The following is a 22357-nucleotide window of genomic DNA, read 5'->3' as shown; positions in this document are numbered from 1 at the left end:
TAAGCCAGTGTTCTAGAACTCCATCGCTTTCAATTAACAGCGGTGCAGTGGTGACTGTTGCACCATCGTTAGAATGTTAGAATGTTCAGTGAACAACATTCTAATCGCATATTTTGCGATCTCACACCTTACAGGGTTAACGGGGAAAAGTGCCTGAGCTCTGCTCGCTGGAGTTAACAGGGTCCTTTCATTCCATCTCAAACGCTGCGTGTTTATGGTATATCAGACGAGGCTTATTAAAGTCTTACCTTATGTAAGCTGGAGGCAGCAGGGGACCTGCTGACACGGGGTAATCTCCTGAGCGGCTTGGACATTCCCCGGCCGGTCCGGAGTAAACACCGCCGCTGCCGGCACTTCTCCCGCCGCACAGCACCGGGGGCGAGCTCCTGGGGAGAGCCGCCGTTACGCAGCAGGGCTTCACCTTCGCCCCTCACTGTGCAACGATTTCATTTAAAATAAACGCACACCGCTGTGCCCCCCATGAATGAACTCCCCCCCCACACGCGCTGGCTCAGTTACTCGGCTTGCTAGAGCTCACTTAGTTTGTTCAGCACAGGGCAAATCAAATCGCAGTGGTTCTGTAGGACAGACTTTAGAGTTCAAAGGCGGAGCAGGACCAGGATGACGTTCTGTCTGGCGTCACAGTTTACCCCCCCGGCCTCAACCCCCCCCCCCCCCCCCCCCCCCCACAGGGCCAGCCAGACAGAGACGATGGCGAGGGGAAACTGCCTGGTTGGCATGCAGGAAGAAACACTGGAAGCAACCAGAACCAAGAGCGGGAACCCTTCCACCTCGGGCCGGCCGACGGTGTGGGTTCACAGGAACAAAACATGGTCGAGTCAATTTACGGCCCGTCTGATCGGTTTTTGGACTGGTTATAATGTAAGAAACCCCTCGGATACACCAACAGCAAGAACCCAAAACTTATCACGTCAAGGTCACCAACTGTACGAAACCCCTCTGCAAACTAAACAGCAGAAGTATCTGGGTGGCAAAGGAATGTGTGTAGTCTCGTGTAGTTTTTTGATAGCAGGTGCCATCAAGGAAAAGCTATTCCAAGGTTGCCTCTGGTTGTTGAAAGAGCCCTGTCGGCTAGTCGTTTCGCTTCGCTGTGCTTGTGCTTCTTCACCTCCGCCATTGCAGTAGCCAACGAGCTACAAACGCTGTGCTGAAACCTGACTCCTCCCCACAGGCTCTGTAGCCACACCCACCCCTCCCCACACAGAAAACAGCATCACGTCCAAAAATGTCCCAAACACATCTTTAAAAAATACAGGCAGGGGAGCACGGATTCGGCAAATATGAAGAGACTGCCAGTGCGTCATAGATGTGACTGAGCATGGTATTTTTACAATATATTCAAAGTAGAAAATCATGCATTGTATGCCTTTAAGGCTTGGATCTTTTCTCGGGAAAGGAATTATAATTACATTCCTCTTTTTAAAAATGAAATCTGTATAGATAAAATTACAGAAATTCATTTTTTAATTGATGCAAAGCTTATGGGGTCACAAATCGGATTATGTTATGCAGAAAAGGCTGAATCTTCTTCTGCACATAACAGAATGAATCACCTCAGCGGCTGTTGAAGAGGAACAGAAGATTAACTCTGGAGGGTTTGTCTAACGCTTCAGCTCCCTGGCAGAGCGGCTTTGGAAAGAAATGGGCGGAAGATTTCAGAGCTGAAAGAAATGGGAGGAAGATTTCAGAGCTGAAAGAAATGGGCGGACGATTTCACTATCCTGCCTTCTGGCTCCACACCTCAGCATTAAGCTCTGGTGAGTTGAAGGGATGTGAGGCACTATATAAACACATCCACTACAGAAACACATCCACTATATACACACATCCACTACAGAAACACATCCACTATAGAAACACATCCACTACAGAAACACATCCACCATATACACACATCCACTATATACACACATCCACTATATAAACACATCCACTATATACACACATCCACTACAGAAACACATCCACTATAGAAACACATCCACTACAGAAACACATCCACTATATACACACATCCACTATAGAAACACATCCACTATAGAAACACATCTACTACAGAAACACATCCACTACAGAAACACATCCACTATAGAAACACATCTACTACAGAAACACATCCACTATATACACACATCCACTACAGAAACACATCCACTATATAAACACATCCACTATAGAAACACATCCACTACAGAAACACACCCACTATAGAAACACATCCACTATAGAAACACATCCACTATATACACACATCCACTACAGAAACACATCCGCTATATACACACATCCACTACAGAAACACATCCACTATAGAAACACATCCACTACAGAAACACATCCACTACAGAAACTCTTCCACTATATACACACATCCGCTACAGAAACACATCCGCTATAGAAACACATCCACTACAGAAACACATCCTTCTTCATGAGCGAGGACCATTTCCCATTTCCGCCCCCCCCAGCCTCCATCTTGTATTTCAGCGACAGTATCGATTGGCCAATGACAGTGAAGGACGGCGATTTGCGATGGAACACTGCAGGGTCTAGAGGAATGTTCGCCTGTCATCACACCAGATACTCTCTGGCGCACAAAGCCACTGTGCAATGAGATGTTGAGCTGTTAAAGGCAAAAAAAAAGAAAATGTTGCTCCAGGAAGAGGAATATGGTGCCTTCTGAATCACCACCAAGGTTAGCTTTAAACAAAAATAATCCTCAAAAAAAAATGCTTTGGATCATGGGAGGAAAAAATTCTGTCCATACACTGTAACACGGAGGTCTAGCAATAGTTAATTAATCGATTATTGTGTATATAGTGCTCAGGTGAATCAGAATGAAAACAGTGAAAAGATTACTAATAGTGCTATGCTATCTCTCCTAATGCTATGCAATGTAGGCTAATGCTATTATTAAAGGTATGGTGTAGCCACGAATGTCATTACTGCTATATGCTATGGCTGCTATTGTTAATATTGATGTTATGTTATGTCTCCTAATGCCATTATTAAAGCTATGCGGCATGATGTCTACTGATGATATTATTAATAACATTTTGCACTTTGATCCTACAGTTATTAAGGGTTATAATGTCTTAATAGCAACAGCCAGAAAAGTGTAATATGTAACATGTAAAGAACTGCAGGTAGGCCTGACTTCACTGATAAAGGATCTGGCTGAAGAAATATTTGGTTGCTGACATGCAGCCCGAGCAGTCATACGGCTGTGCTCCATTCAGCTCTCAGAACGGCCATAAAGGAAACCCCCACAAACGGAGCACAGGTGCGGTTCTGACGAGCCGAACCATGAGTGCACCCTGAGAGCTCCGTAACCTTGGTTACGCGGCAGAGGGGTGGCGAGACGAGGAAGTTAGGGTCACTTTGGGGAAGGAGAGCAGCTGGGGGGGGGCAGGTGGTGGCGGGACGGTGCACAGGGGTGGGGCTGCCACCCTCCTCTCTCTCGTCTGTCATCCGTCTCATCGCCAGTCTGGCACGGGTGCCCACAGTCCTGCCAGCGGCCCTCTGCCCACCAAGCGCCTCCCAAACGCCTGCCAGGACTGGGCATGGCGGGCAGGGGGGGGGGGGCATGGGGGGCAACTACAGCCCCCACAGCTGAGATTTACATCTGCTGCATGACCAAAACCCCCCAAAACCGGGTACATGACCCAACCCCCAAATCTGCTAATAAGAGCAAACCCCCCCAGCCTGCTACATGTCCCAACCCCACCCAGAACCCAACTCCACTTCCCCACTACAGTTCTCCTGCTCCACTGCCTCTCTAAGACTGATTGATCTGCAGGAACACCCCCCACCCCCCTGCCCCATTTATCACCACACCCATTTAACAGGATTGTGGTTTTACACATAACTCACCCCCCCCCCCCACTCCTCAAACAGCCCTGTCAGTCATGGCACAGTGCAGTCCACACTGCTCCATCCACCTCATTATCATCATCATCATCACTACTGTACATTACATCCAGTTAGCACAGCGCTAGCAGTACAGCACAAGCAGCACAGCACTAGCAGCGCAACGCTAAGCATTAGGAGCACACCGCTAGCAGCACAGCGCTAAGCATTAAGAGCACATCGCTAGCAGCACAGCGCTAAGCATTAGCAGCACAGCGCTAGCAGTACAGCACAAGCAGGACAGCAGTAGCAGCACAACGCTAGCAGCACAGCGCTAAGCATTAGGAGCACACCGCTAGCAGCACAGCGCTAAGCATTAGGAGCACAGTGCTAGCAGCACAGCGCTAAGCATTAGGAGCACACCGCTAGCAGCACAGCGCTAAGCATTAAGAGCACATCGCTAGCAGCACAGCGCTAAGCATTAGGAGCACACCGCTAGCAGCACAATGCTAAGCATTAGGAGCACATCGCTAGCAGCACAATGCTAAGCATTAGGAGCACATCGCTAGCAGCACAATGCTAAGCATTAGCAGCACAGTGCTAGCAGCACAATGCTAAGCATTAGGAGCACACCGCTAGCAGCACAATGCTAAGCATTAGGAGCACACCGCTAGCAGCACAATGCTAAGCATTAGGAGCACACCGCTAGCAGCACAATGCTAAGCATTAGGAGCACACCACTAGCAGCACAATGCTAAGCATTAGGAGCACAGTGCTAGCAGCACAATGCTAAGCATTAGGAGCACATCGCTAGCAGCACAGCGCTAAGCATTAGGAGCACATCGCTAGCAGCACAGCGCTAAGCATTAGCAGCACAGTGCTAGCAGCACAGCGCTAAGCATTAGCAGCACAGTGCTAGCAGCACACACGCGGCAGCCGCGCAGGAAAGGCTAATTAGTGCAGGTCATCAGAGCTGCTGACCGCTCGGGGCGAGATCTCTCACAGCAGTGGCGTATCTCCCGTAAGGGTGTCAAAAGCACTCCGTGTGACAGGAGAGGGGCGTGGTGTGGGACACTAATGAGCGGCAAGCCTCTACAGGACCACCCCAGCCCCCCCAGGCCCCCCCCGGACCCACCCTGAGGCAGTGGGGAGGTTGGGGGGGGCAGCGTGAGAGCTCACGCCATCCTCCGCTCAAGTGCTGTCGCTTTGCATCGCCATGACGATGGTCCGGGCAGCACTGTCCGAAGGGTTGGACAAAGGCGTCCGAACGCTCGGATTGCCCGAGAGAGAAAGAGAGAGAGAGCCAGGTGGCGGAATCCAGAAGATAAAATGCGTCGGAGGCGCCTTTAGGAGGACTGCTCTTTGATTTACGCGCAAAACGGGTCATGTGACCACTACCACCCCCCCCCTCCTACTCCCTCAAAATTGATTAAATACATGTGATAAAACACGGGGCGAAGCACTGACCCTAATTTGCAGTATGGAGCCATACGTAAGTCCCCAAGACAAAGCAGCAGCAATACAGGAGAGCAGTCCCGTTAGCTTTGATGCTCTGGAAGCTTTGGGGGTGTGGAAGCTTTGGGGGTGGTGAAGCTTTGGGGGTGTGGATTGCAAACCCGCCCCTCAGCGAGCTGATCCTGTGAGAGTGGAACTGATCCGGGGACGGGAATCTTGTTAAGGACGGGACGGCGAGCCAGGGCACCCTGCCGCGGAAGATGATGAACATTGATGATGTCACAGAGCCGCACGCTTCCGCTTCAGAGCTGCCCCAAAACTGGGCCAATCGCTGCAGCCTGAGCCCTGTCTACTGATCTGGGGGGCGGGGGGGGTGAAGCCAATATCACTTTGAACAATTAGAGAGTCTCTCTGAAAATGCAGTATGACATTACACGCTATACACACTATACACACTATACACACACACACACACACACACACACTCACTTAAACTCACACACACACACAGATACACACTCACACTCAGGAAGCTGTGCTGAAACGGGTTCAGATTCCCCCTCTGACTGCAGAGCTGAAGGTCAGTCAGCCCCTGAGCTGCAGGGAGGTGCAGCTGAGTGTGTGTGTGTGTGTGTGTGTGTGTGTGTGAGAGAGAGAATGTGTGTCTGTGTGTGTGTGTGTGTGTGAGAGAGAGAGAGAGAGAGAGAGAGAGAGAGAGAGAGAGAGAGAGAGAGAGAGAGAGAGAGAGAGAGAGAGAGAGAGAGAGAGAGAGAGAGAGAGAGAGAGAGAGAGAGAGAGAGAGAGAGAGAGAGAGAGAGAGAGAGAGAGAGAGAGAGAGAGAGAGAGAGAGTGTGTGTATTGTACATACAATCAATTTTGCTGGAAATTTACAACCGTGGAGGCTACTATCCCAGTTCTCTGCACTGCCACCCTGTTCTTCTTGGTCTTGTGCCAAGTGCTATAGGTCTTTGTTACATATGCCAAAAATGGACATTATGCTAAAGGTTAGCCACCTTCCTTGTACAGGTGTGGCATCCACCAGTCACATGACTGATGTTCATGAATCAGCCTTATTTACCTTAAACACTTTAAGCTAAATGAGCAACTGCTGGTTTGAATGGTGCTGTACATCTCAACCACTGAACGGACCCAGCCCCTCCAGAACCAAGCCCTCTCACAGCAGCCTGACCCAGCATGGGGGTGTGTGACCCAGTGCTGAGAGTCTGGATTTACCCCCCCTTGTGAGCACCCCTTCCCTCCCCAGGCTCAGACCCAGCGTCTGCGGGAGCTGCTGATAAACATGAAAGGCACCCGGACTCCGCAGTGTCTGCCTGTCCGTACCCTGAGGGGCCAGACTCAGCCCGTCTCCCAGCATGCACCGCGCGTGTGACATGGCCCCGGGGCTGTTCAGCACCTCTGCTACCCCTGGGGTCCGTCGAGGGTGCAGAGGTTCCGAAACCTCGGGAGACACACGCGCACGCGCACACGTACGCACACACACGCACACACACACACACACACACACACACAGGCAGGCAGGCGCACACACACACAGGCACTCACACAGGCAGGCAGGCACACACACACAGGCACTCACACACACACACACACACACAGGCACACACGTACGCACACACACGCACACACACGCACACACACACACACACACACACACACACATGCAGGTGAGACAGGAACAGGAACAGACAGAGGCTTGCCACACAGACAGACCAACGCGGTTGTTCTGCGCTGAGCTATTTTTAACATCACCACTGAACAATCATCTCCTTTCTCGTGCGTTTGGTGTGTCTGACCACACAGTGCAAAGTCAATGTTCACTTTGAGCACATAATACAGTATCAGCTCAGAACTCACACGCGCATACACACACGCGTACACACACACAGACAGACAAAGACACAGACAAACACACGAACACGCACACACACACATGCACACGCACAGCTCTCATTCAGCCCTCTCCATTTGTACAGAATCAATGAGTCGTAAATCTGTATAATTTCCTCCCGTGTCACGTGACAGTAAAGTGCACAAGAACGACATCACTGCCAGCACCCGCCTCCATCCACACGCTCCACAGCAGGGGATTTGACTGACAGCTGGACTCACAGCCACGGTCATTCACTACAGGAGGGAGGAGCTTCCGATTACAGCCAGCCCACCTGGACCAGCTTACACAGAGAGAGAGAGTCTGACTGGCCTGGTGCGTGGGATCGGCCGCTAATCATTAGCCGCGATTCATCTCACCGCTATCCCACACGGCGAGCGTCCTCACTCACTGCCGTTCCACGGAGAGGAGCATTCCAGCACGGCAGCGTAGGTCACGGGTTCGATCCCCTTCCGGGGCTCTGGCATTGTATCCTAACGTAAGGATAACCTGGATGGACTCAGTGAACATGCGGCTTTGGGAATGGACGGTATGGAACAAACGAAAGCAGTGGAAGCCCTGCTAAATGGCGATAAAACTGTTACCGCCGTACTGGAGTGCATATGGAAGGGAGGAGAGGGTCAAAGGTCAGCGTTTGAGAGGTACAGCGTTGCTAATGGGAACGAGCCGCCTTGTCCCACGCGCAGCCCGCACAGCACACCACCGCAACATACCTGTGCTGCTCAGGACCACTGCTCCTCGCCTAGAGCAGGGGGTCCACAATAAGGGCCGGTCCGTTTCAGGATTTTAGGACAACTTCTGCCATTAATTCTTTAATTGGCTCAATCATGTCTTGACATGTGTATACTGTAAGCACCACCTACAGCTCCAGACTGCATGTTTATCCAACAGAGCTCAAGTACAAGAGTGAACCGGAGTGGAGCGGTTAGGAAACCGAAACTAAGGTAAATGGGTGGGAATAGAAACCGGAACACAGAACAGCCCTTCAGGACTGGAGTGAGTCCTGTCCCGTCCCCCCAGGTTAGAGTCACCGCCTGGGTGCTAGGCAGGTGAGGGACGGGTGTGGGATCCAAAATCGCCTCAAGGTTCTGGTTCCGGTCGGCGGGGTCCTCCAAGAGCCCAAACTCCGTGACGGTGTCTCCTCCAGCATGTCCTCAGCCACATCTCCCACGACACGCTAGCAATTAAAAAACTGCTCTTTGTAGAACCCAGAGAGAGGCCGGGTTTATTTTCTCTACAGCAGCCCTTTGACACTGACGGAGTGGGGGGGGGGGAGGGTGACGGAGGGGGGACACACACTTCCTGCCTCCTCCCCCCCCCCAGCCCTTTTCTCTTTCCTGCACAACCACCCTTTTCTTTCCCTCCCTCCCCCTCAGGGCTCTGTCCAAAGACCCGATTACCCATTCACAAAGAGGACACCATCAATTCACTAATTCTACCCCCCCCCCCCTCGCCCCCCCACAGCAGAATCAGTGCTGAAGCCTGCCCACAGTGTGGCCTGCGCACAGGGAGGGGGGGCGAGGGGGGGTGGACTGTGGAGAACAGGCAGCCGTGATAGAGGATTATCACAGCTGTCGGTTATAATTTGTGCTAAGTGACCTGGTCTGCATTGCATACAGTGAGCTCTTCCCCTCTCAGACAGTGAGGGCCTTCAATGGGCAGGACACTGCAGCTAATGCGGACGTACCTCTACACAGGTGACACACTGAGACTCCGATGGGCACTGAGACTCCACACTGAGACTCCAATAAGCACTGAGACTCCACACTGAGACTCCAATGGGCACTGAGCCTCCACACTGAGACTCCACACTGAGACTTCAATAAGCACTGAGACTCCACACTGAGACTCCAATAAGCACTGAGACTCCACACTGAGACTCTGATGGGCACTGAGACTACAATAAGCACTGAGACTCCACACTAAGACTCCACACTGAGACTCTGAAAAGCACTGAGACTCCAATAAGCACTGAAACTCCACACTGAGACTTCTGCTTCCTGCTGCCTTTGCGGAAAATGTCCCCAATGTTGAAATGTTTGCCATCCTGTTCCATTAAAGCGGAGGTGTTGGTGCTCCTGTGATTACCCCGGCTCAGGACCCCTCTTTATGCACACTGGGCTGCCGCGGCTGTGAAGCGCCTTTTAAATCCACTTTTTAACAGCTGGGCTGAAACATGTGGAGTTATTTTCTGCGATCAAGACAGACAGAGAAAGGGGTGTCAACCGCTATTTATACTGAGGAGAGCCACGGGCATGTTTCGGACAGCCCGCTGTGACCCACTGTTCCGAACCCGTGACCTTCAGCACATCAGCACGACCTCCAGCGCTTCAACAAAAAAGACCAAATTAAGACTACACCTCTTCCTGAGATCAACAGAAGATACTGAAACAGAGGGCTCTTTGTGATTACTGAGCTCACCACTGCTCTCTTTCTTCTTAATAATGTTCCAAGAAGTTAATTTTGGTTAGCCTACGGTTTGGCCTATGTCTTTGACTTTTATTCTTATTTATCAGCCTCATAATGGCTTCCTTGACTTTCATTGGCACAACTCTGGACCTCATGTTGATAAACGTCAAAAACAGACTCCAAAGGCAATCAAATGGCTAGAATCAAAACTAGATACTGAAAGCTCTCTTATAGCTGCACTAAGGAAGCTATCGAACACACCTGACTATTCAGAAACACCAGTGATGCCATTTCTCCCAAACATTATGACGCCCTAAAATGGGAGGACTATTTATGCAATTTCTACATGGTGGAATCAAAATGTATAAAAATGCCCTCAAATAAGAACTGAGAATCTGCACTTTAACCACATATGAATTGTTTGTCTAAAATGTAAAAAATCTAAAATGGTGGAATATAGTGCCAAATCAAGAAGAAAAAAAAAACAATGTCATTGTCCCAAACATTGTGGCACTCACTGTATATATTTGGAAAACAGGAACACATTTACATGGAACAAATACTGTACATATGGAAATGAGGATACATGAAATGTTGTGTTACACTTCGTGACTTTTCAGTGTCACAGGAGCAATCAGCCTATAAGGCTCTGTGTTGTGGGGCTGCAGTGCTGAACTGCTGCGACATCTCAAGACCACCGTGAAACATCTCTAATCTGAGGCAGATCTAAACAGCCCAGTCCCCCCCGCACTTCCCTCCTCAGCAAACAGAAACTGTAATTACTGGGAAAGATCCATTTTTTCCCAGAGATTTACTGCACTAGCAAATTAGCTAATCCAAGTGCAATAATCCAACAGCAAATAAGGGTCATTTTTTTATATGCATCAAGCAGAGCTGAATTTGGACAAATCAAACAAGCGCTTTATAAAAAAAAAAAAGAGAAGAAACCGAACAAAGAAGGCAAACTCACTTCTAATATTTATTAGTTTTAGGTTTCTTTGTTTGTTTTTCACTGCCTTTTGTGACGATGCTTCCATGATGCAGATTCTCAAGATTAGACATTAAACTCCTAATTGCAGAATAAATTAATTTCATTACAAAGACAAGCCTCGGTGAACTATTCCAGAAGAAGCCAAAGATTCCCGTTATCTCAGTTCTCTGGGGGAATCTGCCTGGGAAAACCTAAAACAGACACAAAGCGCAAAGATAACTTCCTCCATCTCCGTACACAATCAGTCCCCGCTCCCAGTGAACTAATTAATCTCTTCAGGTCTGGTTGTATCGCGGCTGATCTCCAGCTCTTTGGAACCAGAGTGGTGCGGGATGGTTCCCAGATGAGGCCAACCTCAGTGACAACCCCGCTCCCAAAAAAATAAATCATTCGGCTCAGGGGGGCAAACAGCTTGTTCTCTTGTTCATCCTCTGCGGTGAGGAGCTTAAAGTGTGTCTGAGGTGAGAGCTAACAGAACGGACTTTGTGTACACTTGGTTTAGGGAAAACTCAATAAGCAGCATTTATGAAAATATATATGAGTGAGCGAGGAGCTGGGGGTGCAGACCATGCTGCCAGGCCCGGCTGACCTCCCTCTTCACTTCTGTTGCACGGAAACCAAGAAGGATTTTTTTTAAATCAGGTAATGATTAAAGACACCATACCAAGCCAAATTCTGCAGATTCACTGATCTGCTGTGTGGCTGATTCAGTAAAGTAGGGACAGAAGATAGACCAGTGGGACGAGCTGCAATAGGTTCAATTGTTTTATTGCGTATACATGGAATTGCTTTATTTCATATTCATGTATCTGCTCAGTACTGTAATCAGGACTCCCTTGTGAAGGAGACCCTGGGCTCAATGGGATGTGCCTGCATAAATAAAGGTTATCTATCCATCTATCTGTCTATCTATCTATCCATCTGTCTATCTATCTAAATACAGGAAACATCCGTGAGATGTCCAAGTATAAAGGAGCTTCGAACACAACCACACATTCACCATCGTCTCATGTCACCACAGTACTGATAAGATACAGATGTCTGTGTATTGCACTAAAAACACGAGAAGAAATAAAATGGCTGGAAGGTTTTGAGAGAAAGATGGTTGAGAAACAGGAAATGGACTGCGAGCCGTCCACTCTGAGTGACAGCGCGGTGTGTATACACACGGAAGGAGACATCGCCTGGACACACCGCCTGACCATGTGACTTCCGCTTGACCCTCATCACAGCACCCCAAAATACTTGGTCACCCCTAATTTGGTCAATCCGTCAGCCAAACGTCCAAAAATCTGAAAGCCTATTTTACTGCTACGGCTCTTATCAAAAGCGTTCCCACATAAAGACTATTCCACACCCACTCGCCCACGTTCCACACCCACGTTCCTCCCCCCACAGACATCCCATCTGGTCCTTCCCGCGGTTCATATCCTATCACTAATTGAGCTCAAGTTAATTCAGCTGGAACAGTCTAAACACCTCAGGGGGTGGGTGGGGAGGAGGGGGTTACTGGAAGGGGGCAGTGGCCAGCTCACCCATATTAGTTAATCAGCCTTGTATTCTTGACTCATTATGGAATTCTGTATTTAAATTGCGCGTCAGATTAATTAATTAATTAATTAATTAATTAATTAAACCTCAACCCCTGCACAACTGGACTTGCGGCCGCGCGCCAGCTGCGGGGCAGCTATTGCCACCTCAGATGCGTCTTTTTACGCAAGCGCGAGACGGCTCAGTATTAGGAAGGCTTTCGGGCAGTCTGGCGTGACCTCCTCCAAAATGTAATGACAGTCCCTGTGCATTTTCTCTTTCTTTCTACAAACTACTCTTTCTATTGTGCCATAACAGAGCAACGCGTTTGGTAATGTCGTGCCGCCGAATTTTGTAGCCACGCGGATTCAGGTAATGTAGACAGTCGTGGTCAGACTGGAGACAAGACCACACCTCTTGTCCCCATATAACGGCAGCGTTTCTATATTCCTTCAAAGCTGAACCTAACACCAATACAGCGGCTATGGCATCACATACGTCCGATTTGTTCAGCATTCAGTTCAACCGACTAAAAATTATTAAAGTTTTATTTATGGAATAGGCTGGTGATTACGGCTAGCTCACTACCTGGCGATTTTGAGTAAAAGACCCGGTAATATCAAGTCAGCCAATCTGAAAATGCCATTTGTGGTTATCGCAGTACAAGCATCTTCGCATTGCTGGATCAAAACAATATTGTTTTCTAAACAGACTCCTAAAATCAGCGTGTATCCGTAAGCTACTCTAACAAAGCCAAAGCGGTGAAGGACATTCCGCCGTTTTTCAAGGGACCGCAGTTCTTTGTGTCAGACCGCTGTGGCTAGTTGCTGCAACGCCCGCTATCGTTGCAGTTTCTCTTTTTTTCCTTTTCTTCTTTTGTGCAATACTTGTCACTGCGCAAAGAGCGGAGGCAAAAAAAGTGAAGTGAAAACTCCGCCGACATAAAGCATCGGTTAAAGCTTTGCAAGTCATCGCTAGACAGGAATCAAGCAATGCTGTATCCCAGACTCCTGCAGAAATGATCAACTGGCATCACGCGCTGTCAACCACACCTGTGCTATTAGATACGCGGCTCGCAAGTTTCTGCCATCGTTAGACTGCGGTACAGTAGCCTACATAGTGACCGGCCACATAAAGAGGATTATGAAGACAATTAGCCGCCTAAAATTATCCTCGGCGAGTCACTGCCCGACAAAGTACCGTACCTCAGGCTATTCTGTACACCAGAAACACCCACAAAAGAATGGCCAGGCACGCGTTTTTTGACTCCCATATGTATTTATATTTAGAAAAATATTGTTTTTGAGAACAATTATTGAATGGGGTTGCAGCAGAGGAAAAACAGGAAACGTACAATTGCTTGGCGGCAGACAAATATTGCAAAGGTCGGCAACAATATCTCATCTAACCCCCACCGAGGCGGCGATTCCGGAGCGCCTCTACCTTACCTTAATGAGACCTTGACACAACAGTCGTTCTGTGTCGCCATTCTGTAATCGTTCCAGGTTTGTCCTTTAAATTAAAACTACCTGTCAAATACGTTGGTTGGTGTCTCTAAGGACGAATATTCAGCGTTGTGCGAGCCAAAACCGCTGCAATTAGGCTAATCGTGGGTCACGTTTTCTAAAAAAAAAAAAGAGGAGCTATTTTACAACTGGACACTGCTAGACTACCTTTGTCACCGTCCCGATTTCAGCTACAGTTATTGTCATTTTTAGGTTTCTGTATGATGCATCGCAAGACCATCTCCGTTTTCTTTCTTTTTCTTCGTGTACCGCTGCAATATCCTGTCATAAGTGTGCGAGACGCTCATCTGACTCCTCAGACTCAACCTCCCCTTTCATTGTATGTGTGTGTGTAGCCACGGCGCTGAGAACCCAGGGGGCGGGTGAAGCCGCTCGCGATTGACAGATACTCAGCCATACAAACGAACCACTCCCCGCCTGTCTGCAAAGTAACGGACCAATTGGGGCTCGCGGTGGACTTGCCGTAGGTGCGAGGCTTCGTGATTGGGAAGACACCTCGCGCAGAAAGGGCGATATCGCGGGCTGCGCCATCTGAAACGCATTAAACGCCCATAAAGCGAGAATGTTTCAGGGATCTTGGGAGAGGTCGAAAGGGCTCGAATTTTGCACCCGCGGGATCGAGCACGAGCAGCAGCGAATGGAACGCCAGCTCCACGTGCTGAGCGTTTAATAGGCATGAAGCATGAAGTGATTTATGGTAAGTTGGGCACATATTTCCAAACTGACTTTAAGAGAGTGACTTTTTGCAATGAACCGAGAAACGGTTTATATAAGCAAATTATGAGTATAAGTAATATGCTCATAATTTGTAATGTTGCGGGAGTTGTTAGTGCATTATATTTATTAATAGAAATAAGTGACATGTTTTCAAAAGGAGTACTGTTAAAAAAGCACTAACAGATTTTAAGTGTTTTTTTGTTTTTTTGTTTTAAGTTCACCCCATTTCCAAACAAGACTTGATCACCTTAAAAGCTCTATATATTTCTATAAAAAGTAGCAAGGCTGGCTGAAATACACAATGGAATGTTTCCTCAAATGAATACAGAACTATAATGCACTTTATACAAGTTTATTTGTATAACACAACTATTTTATATACAAAGTGTTTTTTTCCACTCACAGGACTGAAATACCCTCTTTTGTGTTACTAAACACACACAAAGGGGCTGCAGCCATTTCAGGTCACTGCTGATGTTGCATCATTATTCCGTGACAATACAACAAAAATCATCGGCATGAAAAGCCGCATATGTTGCACTTAAGTTTTTTTGTGTGATGAGTGTAGTTCCTGTGGACAAAGGAAGCTCTCTTAAATGCCCTCTCTCACGTACATACTTCCCTTTTTGAAGTCCTGTCTAGTATTCATTTAAAAGATTAAATATGCCCACATTCTAAGCTTATGTTTGATTAAGCCGTACTGGTTTCAGGCAATGGCATTTAAGTGAGTGTAATGCAAATGCCTTGGTAAAAAATGACCTGTTAGTCTCAATGAGTCTTCAGGTGGTAGACTAATACACTGTAACGTGGATCAAGCCGCAGTCCTCGCTGGAGGTTAGAGTGAAACAGAGTTAGCAATTCCCCAGCATATATCAGCACGGCCTGGGGTGATGGGGGAAACTACCGTGCTTCTGTCACAAAGCCACTATGTCATAATACATTACACTATGTCATAATACATTATGCATGTCGCGCCAGACCTGCAGCCCGGTGGCACACAATTTAAAGTCCATTTAGAATCTGTATGCCAATTTTGAGTGATCCAAAAGAAGAAGAAAAGAAAAGAAAAAAAAAAAAACACAAGCGGGGCCTCGAAAGGTAAGACTATTAGTTATACCACCACACCCATGGTAACATTAGCAGCATCAAGGCCCTTTGATTGACAGGTCTGGAATATATTGGGTTGGAGGGGCACTGTAATTCATCCAACCATCAGGTTTTTTCAGACACTAATTCTGGAACGTCAACAACGAGCGAGAAAGGGGAGTGCGTAGGTCTGCAAAAAGTGGAGAAAGAGAGAGAGTGAGAGAGAGAGAGAGCACAGAACTCTCCCTCAGTTTTGGAATCTAACTGTGGAGCAGTGGCAAGCTGACCGCAATTCCTCACCAGATGTTACCTGTAGTTTTGAACGGAATAAGGATTAGGTTACCGTTTCTTTTTCCCGCCCACCCCCATGAGGATGTGGGGAGCGCCTCAGTACCGGCATAGACATTCCAGGCCATACGTTGCTGGGTCATCGATTATTAATGTCTTGTGGCATCCAGCGATTGTTTCCCTTGCTGCAGTGGGGCTCTCTCAGTGCGGAACGGGAGATCATGGCAGGGTGGAAACGCGCTCTCTGGCCTGTGTGATTGACACACTGCACTGCGCATACCCAACAAAGACTCACACTCCACTAGAGCACTCTGCTGGGTGTCACATGGTAGGTTTTTTGGGGGTGGGGGGAGGTGGGTGATGGGCTGATTTTTAAGTTGGGGGGGGGGGGGGGGGCAGGGGGAGGTGGAATGTGACCCTCTCCACTTGGCAGAGAGAACAAGAGGACTCGGGCAAAAATAATAAAAAATCAGCTGGTTCTGACTTCATCTAGGTCAGTCTGCCACATCTGCCTGTGGGCATACTACAGCCGACACACACACATGCGCACACACGCACACACACACAGCCACGAGCACAGACACACACACACACAGGCACAAGCACAGACACACACACAGGCACGAGCACAAACACACGCACAGGCACTCACACACACACTCACAGACACATACATGCACACACACACACACACACACACATCACATGCACACGCACACACACACACAGGCACAGAGAGACGCGCACACACACACAGGCACATACACACGCACACACACACACATACAGGCGCAGGCACGCACACACACACACACATTACACGCATGCACACACACACACACACACACACACACACAATACAGTATAATATTCCTGAAAACATGGTGGAGATGTCGGGCCTCTGTTATGAGAACCGTCAGATAAAACTATAGATCCGATATTTCCTTTCAATGATCAGTCGAAAATATCCTGATGTTTTAAGGGGTTGATGTCACAGACATGTCGGTTCAGAAGGCACCTTGATCCCTCTCCTTCTTGTGGGGTGGGGGGGGGGGGGGGGGGGGTGAGGAGAGTCTGTCGGGACAGTGTCTGATACACACGCTCAAAAAGGTCTGACCTGACAGAGCGGAATGCTATCGCTGCCAGCAATATATGCTTTTCTATGCATATATATTACATTACATTACAGGCTTATCCAGAGCGACTTGCACAACTTTTACATAGCATTTTACATTGCATCCATTTATACAGCTGGATATATGCTGAAGCAATGCAGGTTAAGTACCTTGCTCAAGGGTACAACGGCAGTGTCCGACCCAGGAATCGAACCTATGACCTTTCGGTTACAAGCCCAGTTCCTTACCCACTGTGCTACATTGCCGCCCGTATGTACACACATGTGTTTGTAAGGGCCCCAGTGCTGCTCTTTTCATGGGGCTTAGGGCTCCTCCAGCAGCCCGGGCATCTACCCACTGACAGGACCCACACGAGTCACGTGGCACTGCCAGCCAACAGGAAATCACACAAAGGGAATTAAATGCAGCTCGATTTCTGAATCAAACCGAGACAGGAAGGGAATAAACCCACAATGCACCCTGGGCCAGCGCGAAACCCACAATGCACCCTGGGCCAGCGCGAAACCCACAATGCACCCTGGGCCAGCGCGAAACCCACAATGCACCCTGGGCCAGCGCGAAACCCACAATGCACCCTGGGCCAGCGCGAAACCCACAATGCACCCTGGGCCAGCGCGAAGGGAGGAAATCCCAAATATAAGCTCGGTTATTTACTCTCGTGAGCAGACGTGTCGTCTGATCATTGTTCCTGTGTTATCAGACACGCTTTCTTTTTCAAAAGGGGGGGGGGGTTATTGTGGGAAGAGGTGTCCGTGTGAAGCAGAAAATGTCAATGGAGATGTCACAAGGCCTCTCTGTCGGATGTTGGTCTCCATGACTCCTAAACCCTGCTCTGGGGGGGGGGGGGGGGGGGGGGGGGGGGCGGCGTGGACGCGCGCGTGCTTAACTCCGGGCAGAGATGGTGCCACGTTTCCATGGAAACAGACCCACAGAAGGATGTGGAGAAAGATTAGGCTGAGACGGCAAAAAGAAACAAAAAAAAAAGAAACGATTGTGTGTTTCCTTGCTGACGCTTGGGAAAGTGAGCAATGCTTAGTAAATAAGGCTTTGTGCTGAGGTCAGAGGTCATAGGCAGATGAGAATATGTACCTCAGATTATAATCTGGGAGAGATGAGAATATGTACCTCAGATTATCATCTGGGAGAGACGAGAATATGTACCTCAGATTATAATCTGGGAGAGATGAGAATATGTACCTCAGATTATAATCTGGGAGGATATTAATGGGGCTCATCTGCCATGAATGTTTCAAACTGACTGTGACGCCAGGAAAGAAGCTTCAGAAGTTGGAGGCTTTTGATACAAGAAACCGTGACAAACTGTAGGCCGCTGTGGTTTGATTTACTTAAAACCAAAGGGTGCCAAAAATGCACTTGAGACTGATGCGCCTTTATCTGTGATCTACCCCTCATTATTCTGAGAACTGCCTGCCACAGAGCAAGCCCTCTCCACTTTATAGACGAAAATTGGATCGTTGCTTTGACATAACCTGATTGCATCCCGTCTATCCATCAATGCGAATGATGTGACGTTGGCTAAAATATCCCTCATAATAAAAACTAAAGTCATTGGCCTTTCTTGTTAATATTCTTTTTTGATGTAGGAACATTGTTGGTCAGAGAACATAATTACTAATTTTACAAGCCAACAAAAATATATTAATATGTTCTTTTTGTCTGGATATTTTGTATTCTGTTAAAGAAAAATCTGCTTTTACACACACTGTGTTGGAGCCTAGTCTGTCCGTGTCTCTTATGCCAGTATATTCCTCAGGGTAGATATAATATTCTGCGTTTTCCAGTCCACTTGTGGTGCTGTTGGTTTCTTACCACTTTGTGGTCAACGTTATGAACACATTGTGTACATACTCCGTTTCCCCTTTCTTTGGCAAAACAAATTATTAAACAAATAGTGAAACCTTGTGAAGCCATTCTAACTGAAACCAGTGCTTGTAATGAAAACTGGAACTGAGCCATAATCACTAATAGGAATAAGCCAGCCTGACCTCTTCCTTCCCACATTAAGTCTGATTTGTAATAACCAGCTCGTTCATCTGATCAATCGACACATTTAAATTATTTACAGGTAAGTAAATTTCACTTATAAAGCTCATTTAAATCAGCAACTGTTGAGCCTTAAGTGCTGTATGAAATATATGCATACAAAATATATACATAAACATACAAACACAGACTGGATGTTTTTAAAAAAACATTAAATGTTTGGAAACCCGAGTAACGGGTTTTAAATCTTGATTTAAAGAGAAAGGCTGAAGGGGCTGAGCTGATTTTGGGTGGGGAGCAGAACCACAGCCTCGGACCACAGACCCCAAAAGCACGGTCCTCGCTTACTTATTGAGATAGCAAACCTCGAGGCCATCTCATTTTAGGTGCCCGTGAGAGGTTCTTTGGAACCCCTTGGTTAAATCAACTCAGCAATGCTTCTGTCCACTGTCTGGTTCTTAAAATTCTGAGGAGACAGCTCTATGTCGCACCCTAGTGGTAGATAAATATCATGCGACTTGACCTAGCCTGTTCATCTAGCCGTATTACTGGTATTATTGGTCTTGTTAAGGAAATGTGAATATCATGTTATATTCTGTCATTTAAGATGTGTGTAATTTAAAAATGATAATTGCAGTAAGTTATGAATATGACCTACCATATGTGAGTGAGTGTCCAATCGCATGTACACAGAAGAACTCCCTAGGGTTAGATACAGAATATACATAATTAACATGTGGCAGATTTGTGTGTGAACCCGTAATCACCAGGGGTTACATGATACTGCCGGTGCATTTAGCACAACGTTATGTGACGGTTAATAACCGTCCCTGAGCTAGGAGAAACAGCAGGCACATCCACTGTGTCACCGCAATAACAGGCCAATACATCCCTGGGGAAACCGAGGTAAAAAATCATTTTTGTGGGGAGTATTTTTCATTTTATATGACTTGAGTGCTTTCTGATGTTAAACGCGCAAGTGAATTAATATTTCTCTTTTGGCATCATAATGATGATGACAGTGATTATTATTATTATTAGTAGTAGTAGTAGTAGTATTAGTTTCAGTTGTAGTAGATTATTAGCAATAGGAAAATAATTAGGCAATCAGATTTTCACCATCACCATTACTGGTCTACTATTCAACCTCCCACCGTTGAATGCGGCATTGTAGCTACCGTTTGGTCCCCTATGAGCTGACATTTAGCACATGCCGCTCAAACCGCTATCAGTAAGAACAGATGGCAATTTCCGTCTTTCAGTCGACGTGTGTGTGTGTGGCGGTTTTTCATGGAAAGGACAGCTGAACGGTTGAATAGGGCACGTGAGACACGTATTGATTTATTTGTCTAATCTCAGAAGCACACCGCATTGTGGCGTGTTTGCGCAGGCCGTTCATGTGTATTATATTTCACGAGCTACTTTAACTTTAATTTAACAGCCTAATCGCTGAGGCATGACGAGAGACTCTGTCGTGACCTGATCAATAGCCTTAATGGTAGGCCAATAGGCTACGGAACGCTCACACCAATACACAAGTTTGGTGTATCAAATGTATTGTAACATAGTAGGCTATCACGACTAAGAGGAAAACAGATTTGAGAAGAAAAAAACAAACACAAAAACGAGTAATTGTAGATGGCTGGTTTTTAAATTGCATATAAGGGCATCTTTCACGGAGATCATACGTCCTCTGTTCTAAATGATTCCCATAATTATATTAAAACCTATATGCTATTTTAAGGGAAATTTCATAACATTGAACAGTAACTCGCCTAAGTCCTTTCAAATAGGACCTGTTCAAACAGATTTTTTTTATTTAAAAACATGTTAAATTCACAAACAATAAATAAATAATGTTTTAGTCGTGCCTCGCTAAAACGCTTGTTATTCTGACTATTCTCCTGAACGCGGCTGGAAATAGACATTTTGTACACGTATTTTTTCTACTTCCAAAAGTATCTTTAATTTGGCCAAATACCAGCACGGAGATACAGTATTTGCATCCGTGAATAGCAGCGAATGGGCTGGGAAATCTTAAATCGAGTTGGGCAGCAGGTGGCGCGCTAGTGCAGGGCTTTAAACGGTCCTTGACTGCTTTGTACAAAAGGTCTCCACACCAACCGTTTTCCCAAACCGCCACACCTATTCCTCGATGATGGCCATTCTCATCTTTATTCATTCAGCTATCCCCAATGAGGCACTGTACTCCTCCAAAGATTAGATTTTCCTAGTATCATAGAGCATTCCAACAGAAACAGCTTCCCAATGGGTTTTGACTCCCTGTTCAAATAAATAAAGAACTGTAAACTGTGAACCCCCCATATGTTCTCTGAAATTTAAAATATAAGTACGATAAAACAGAGTGCAACCAATGAAAATGTACTGATATAACCAAGCCCCTGGACCCATTCCAATCAATAAGTTTCAAGGGTAAGGTTTTTTTTTGGTTTGGGACTCACTTGCGGTGAGGGGTAGGTGACTCACCCAGACTGATGGCTTCTGCCACAGGCCTCTTTCCCGCCTGGCCCGTCTGGCACTGCACGTTCGCTTGGTCTTCTTTTGATTTCTCTCTCTCACACACACACACACACACACACACACAAGCAAAGGACATCAGGAGCACAAAACCTCCAACAGCATCTGAAAGTCAACAGTAACCCATACAGCAGATACAGCATGTTTTTAATATTGTATTATTAAGCACTGCCATGTGAGGGCGCTGTTTTCAAAGCACAAGTGCACTGAGAACGCATTCTCATAGGTTAAGGGGAGACTCAAACTAAGACTTAGTACTTGGAAACTTGCAGTCATTGAACAACATAATGCACTTTACTCTTTAAACATTGCTACACTCCAAGATGCAAATCACTAATTAGCCACAAAAACAGGTGGCCAGGTAACGGTTTGCCAAGTACCTAAAAGAGCCTGCAGAGTTCTGGAAAGAGGTCTTGTGCACAGACGAGACCAAGATTCACTTGTATCAGAGTGATGGCAAGAGCAAAGTGTGGAGGCCAAAAGGAACTGCCCAAGATACAAAGCAAACAGTACCACCTCATCTGTGAAACATGGTGGTGGGGGGTGTTATGGTTTGGGCATGTATGCCACAGGTACTGGCTCACTAGTCTTCATTGATGATGTAACTGAATGAATGAATTCTGAAGTGCAAAGCAACATCGCCTCAAGTTCAAATAAAATGCCTCCGAACTCGTTGGACAGCACTTCATCCTACAGGAAGAAAATTATCCCAAACACATTGCTTTAAGCAACAAAGGAGTTTTTCAAAGACAAAAACTGGATAATTCTTGACTGGCTAAGTAAATCACCTCATCTGAACCACACTGAACACGCGTTTCATTTGCTGAAGAGGAAACTTGAAGCAACTAGCCCCCAAAACAAGCAGGAGCTGAAGATGGCTGCAGTACAGGCCTGGCAG

The 22357-nt window shown here is 47.1% G+C and overlaps 1 protein-coding gene across 6 annotated transcripts in view; it reads right to left on the bottom strand.

Annotated features, from left to right (window-relative positions):
- LOC118211533 (kinesin-like protein KIF21B) overlaps positions 1 to 14043 on the bottom strand; it is a 67982-nt gene extending 53939 nt beyond the window's left edge. For 4 of the 6 annotated variants that reach the window (XM_035388822.1, XM_035388823.1, XM_035388820.1 and 1 more), the window contains exon 1: positions 13613 to 14043. In XM_035388822.1, the coding sequence (XP_035244713.1) occupies positions 13613 to 13653 (41 nt within the window). In that variant the 5' untranslated portion in view covers positions 13654 to 14043. The remainder of the gene's footprint in view (positions 1 to 13612) is intronic. The other 2 variants (XM_035388819.1, XM_035388821.1) reach the window with 1 other exon arrangement.
- Between the last annotated feature and the right edge of the window lie 8314 nt (positions 14044 to 22357).

This window comes from Anguilla anguilla, chromosome 13 (assembly GCF_013347855.1).
Source record: "Anguilla anguilla isolate fAngAng1 chromosome 13, fAngAng1.pri, whole genome shotgun sequence".
Classification (NCBI taxonomy): Eukaryota; Metazoa; Chordata; class Actinopteri; order Anguilliformes; family Anguillidae; genus Anguilla; species Anguilla anguilla.
Note: the sequence above shows the minus strand (reverse complement) of the source record. Positions and strands in the feature narration are given on the sequence as shown.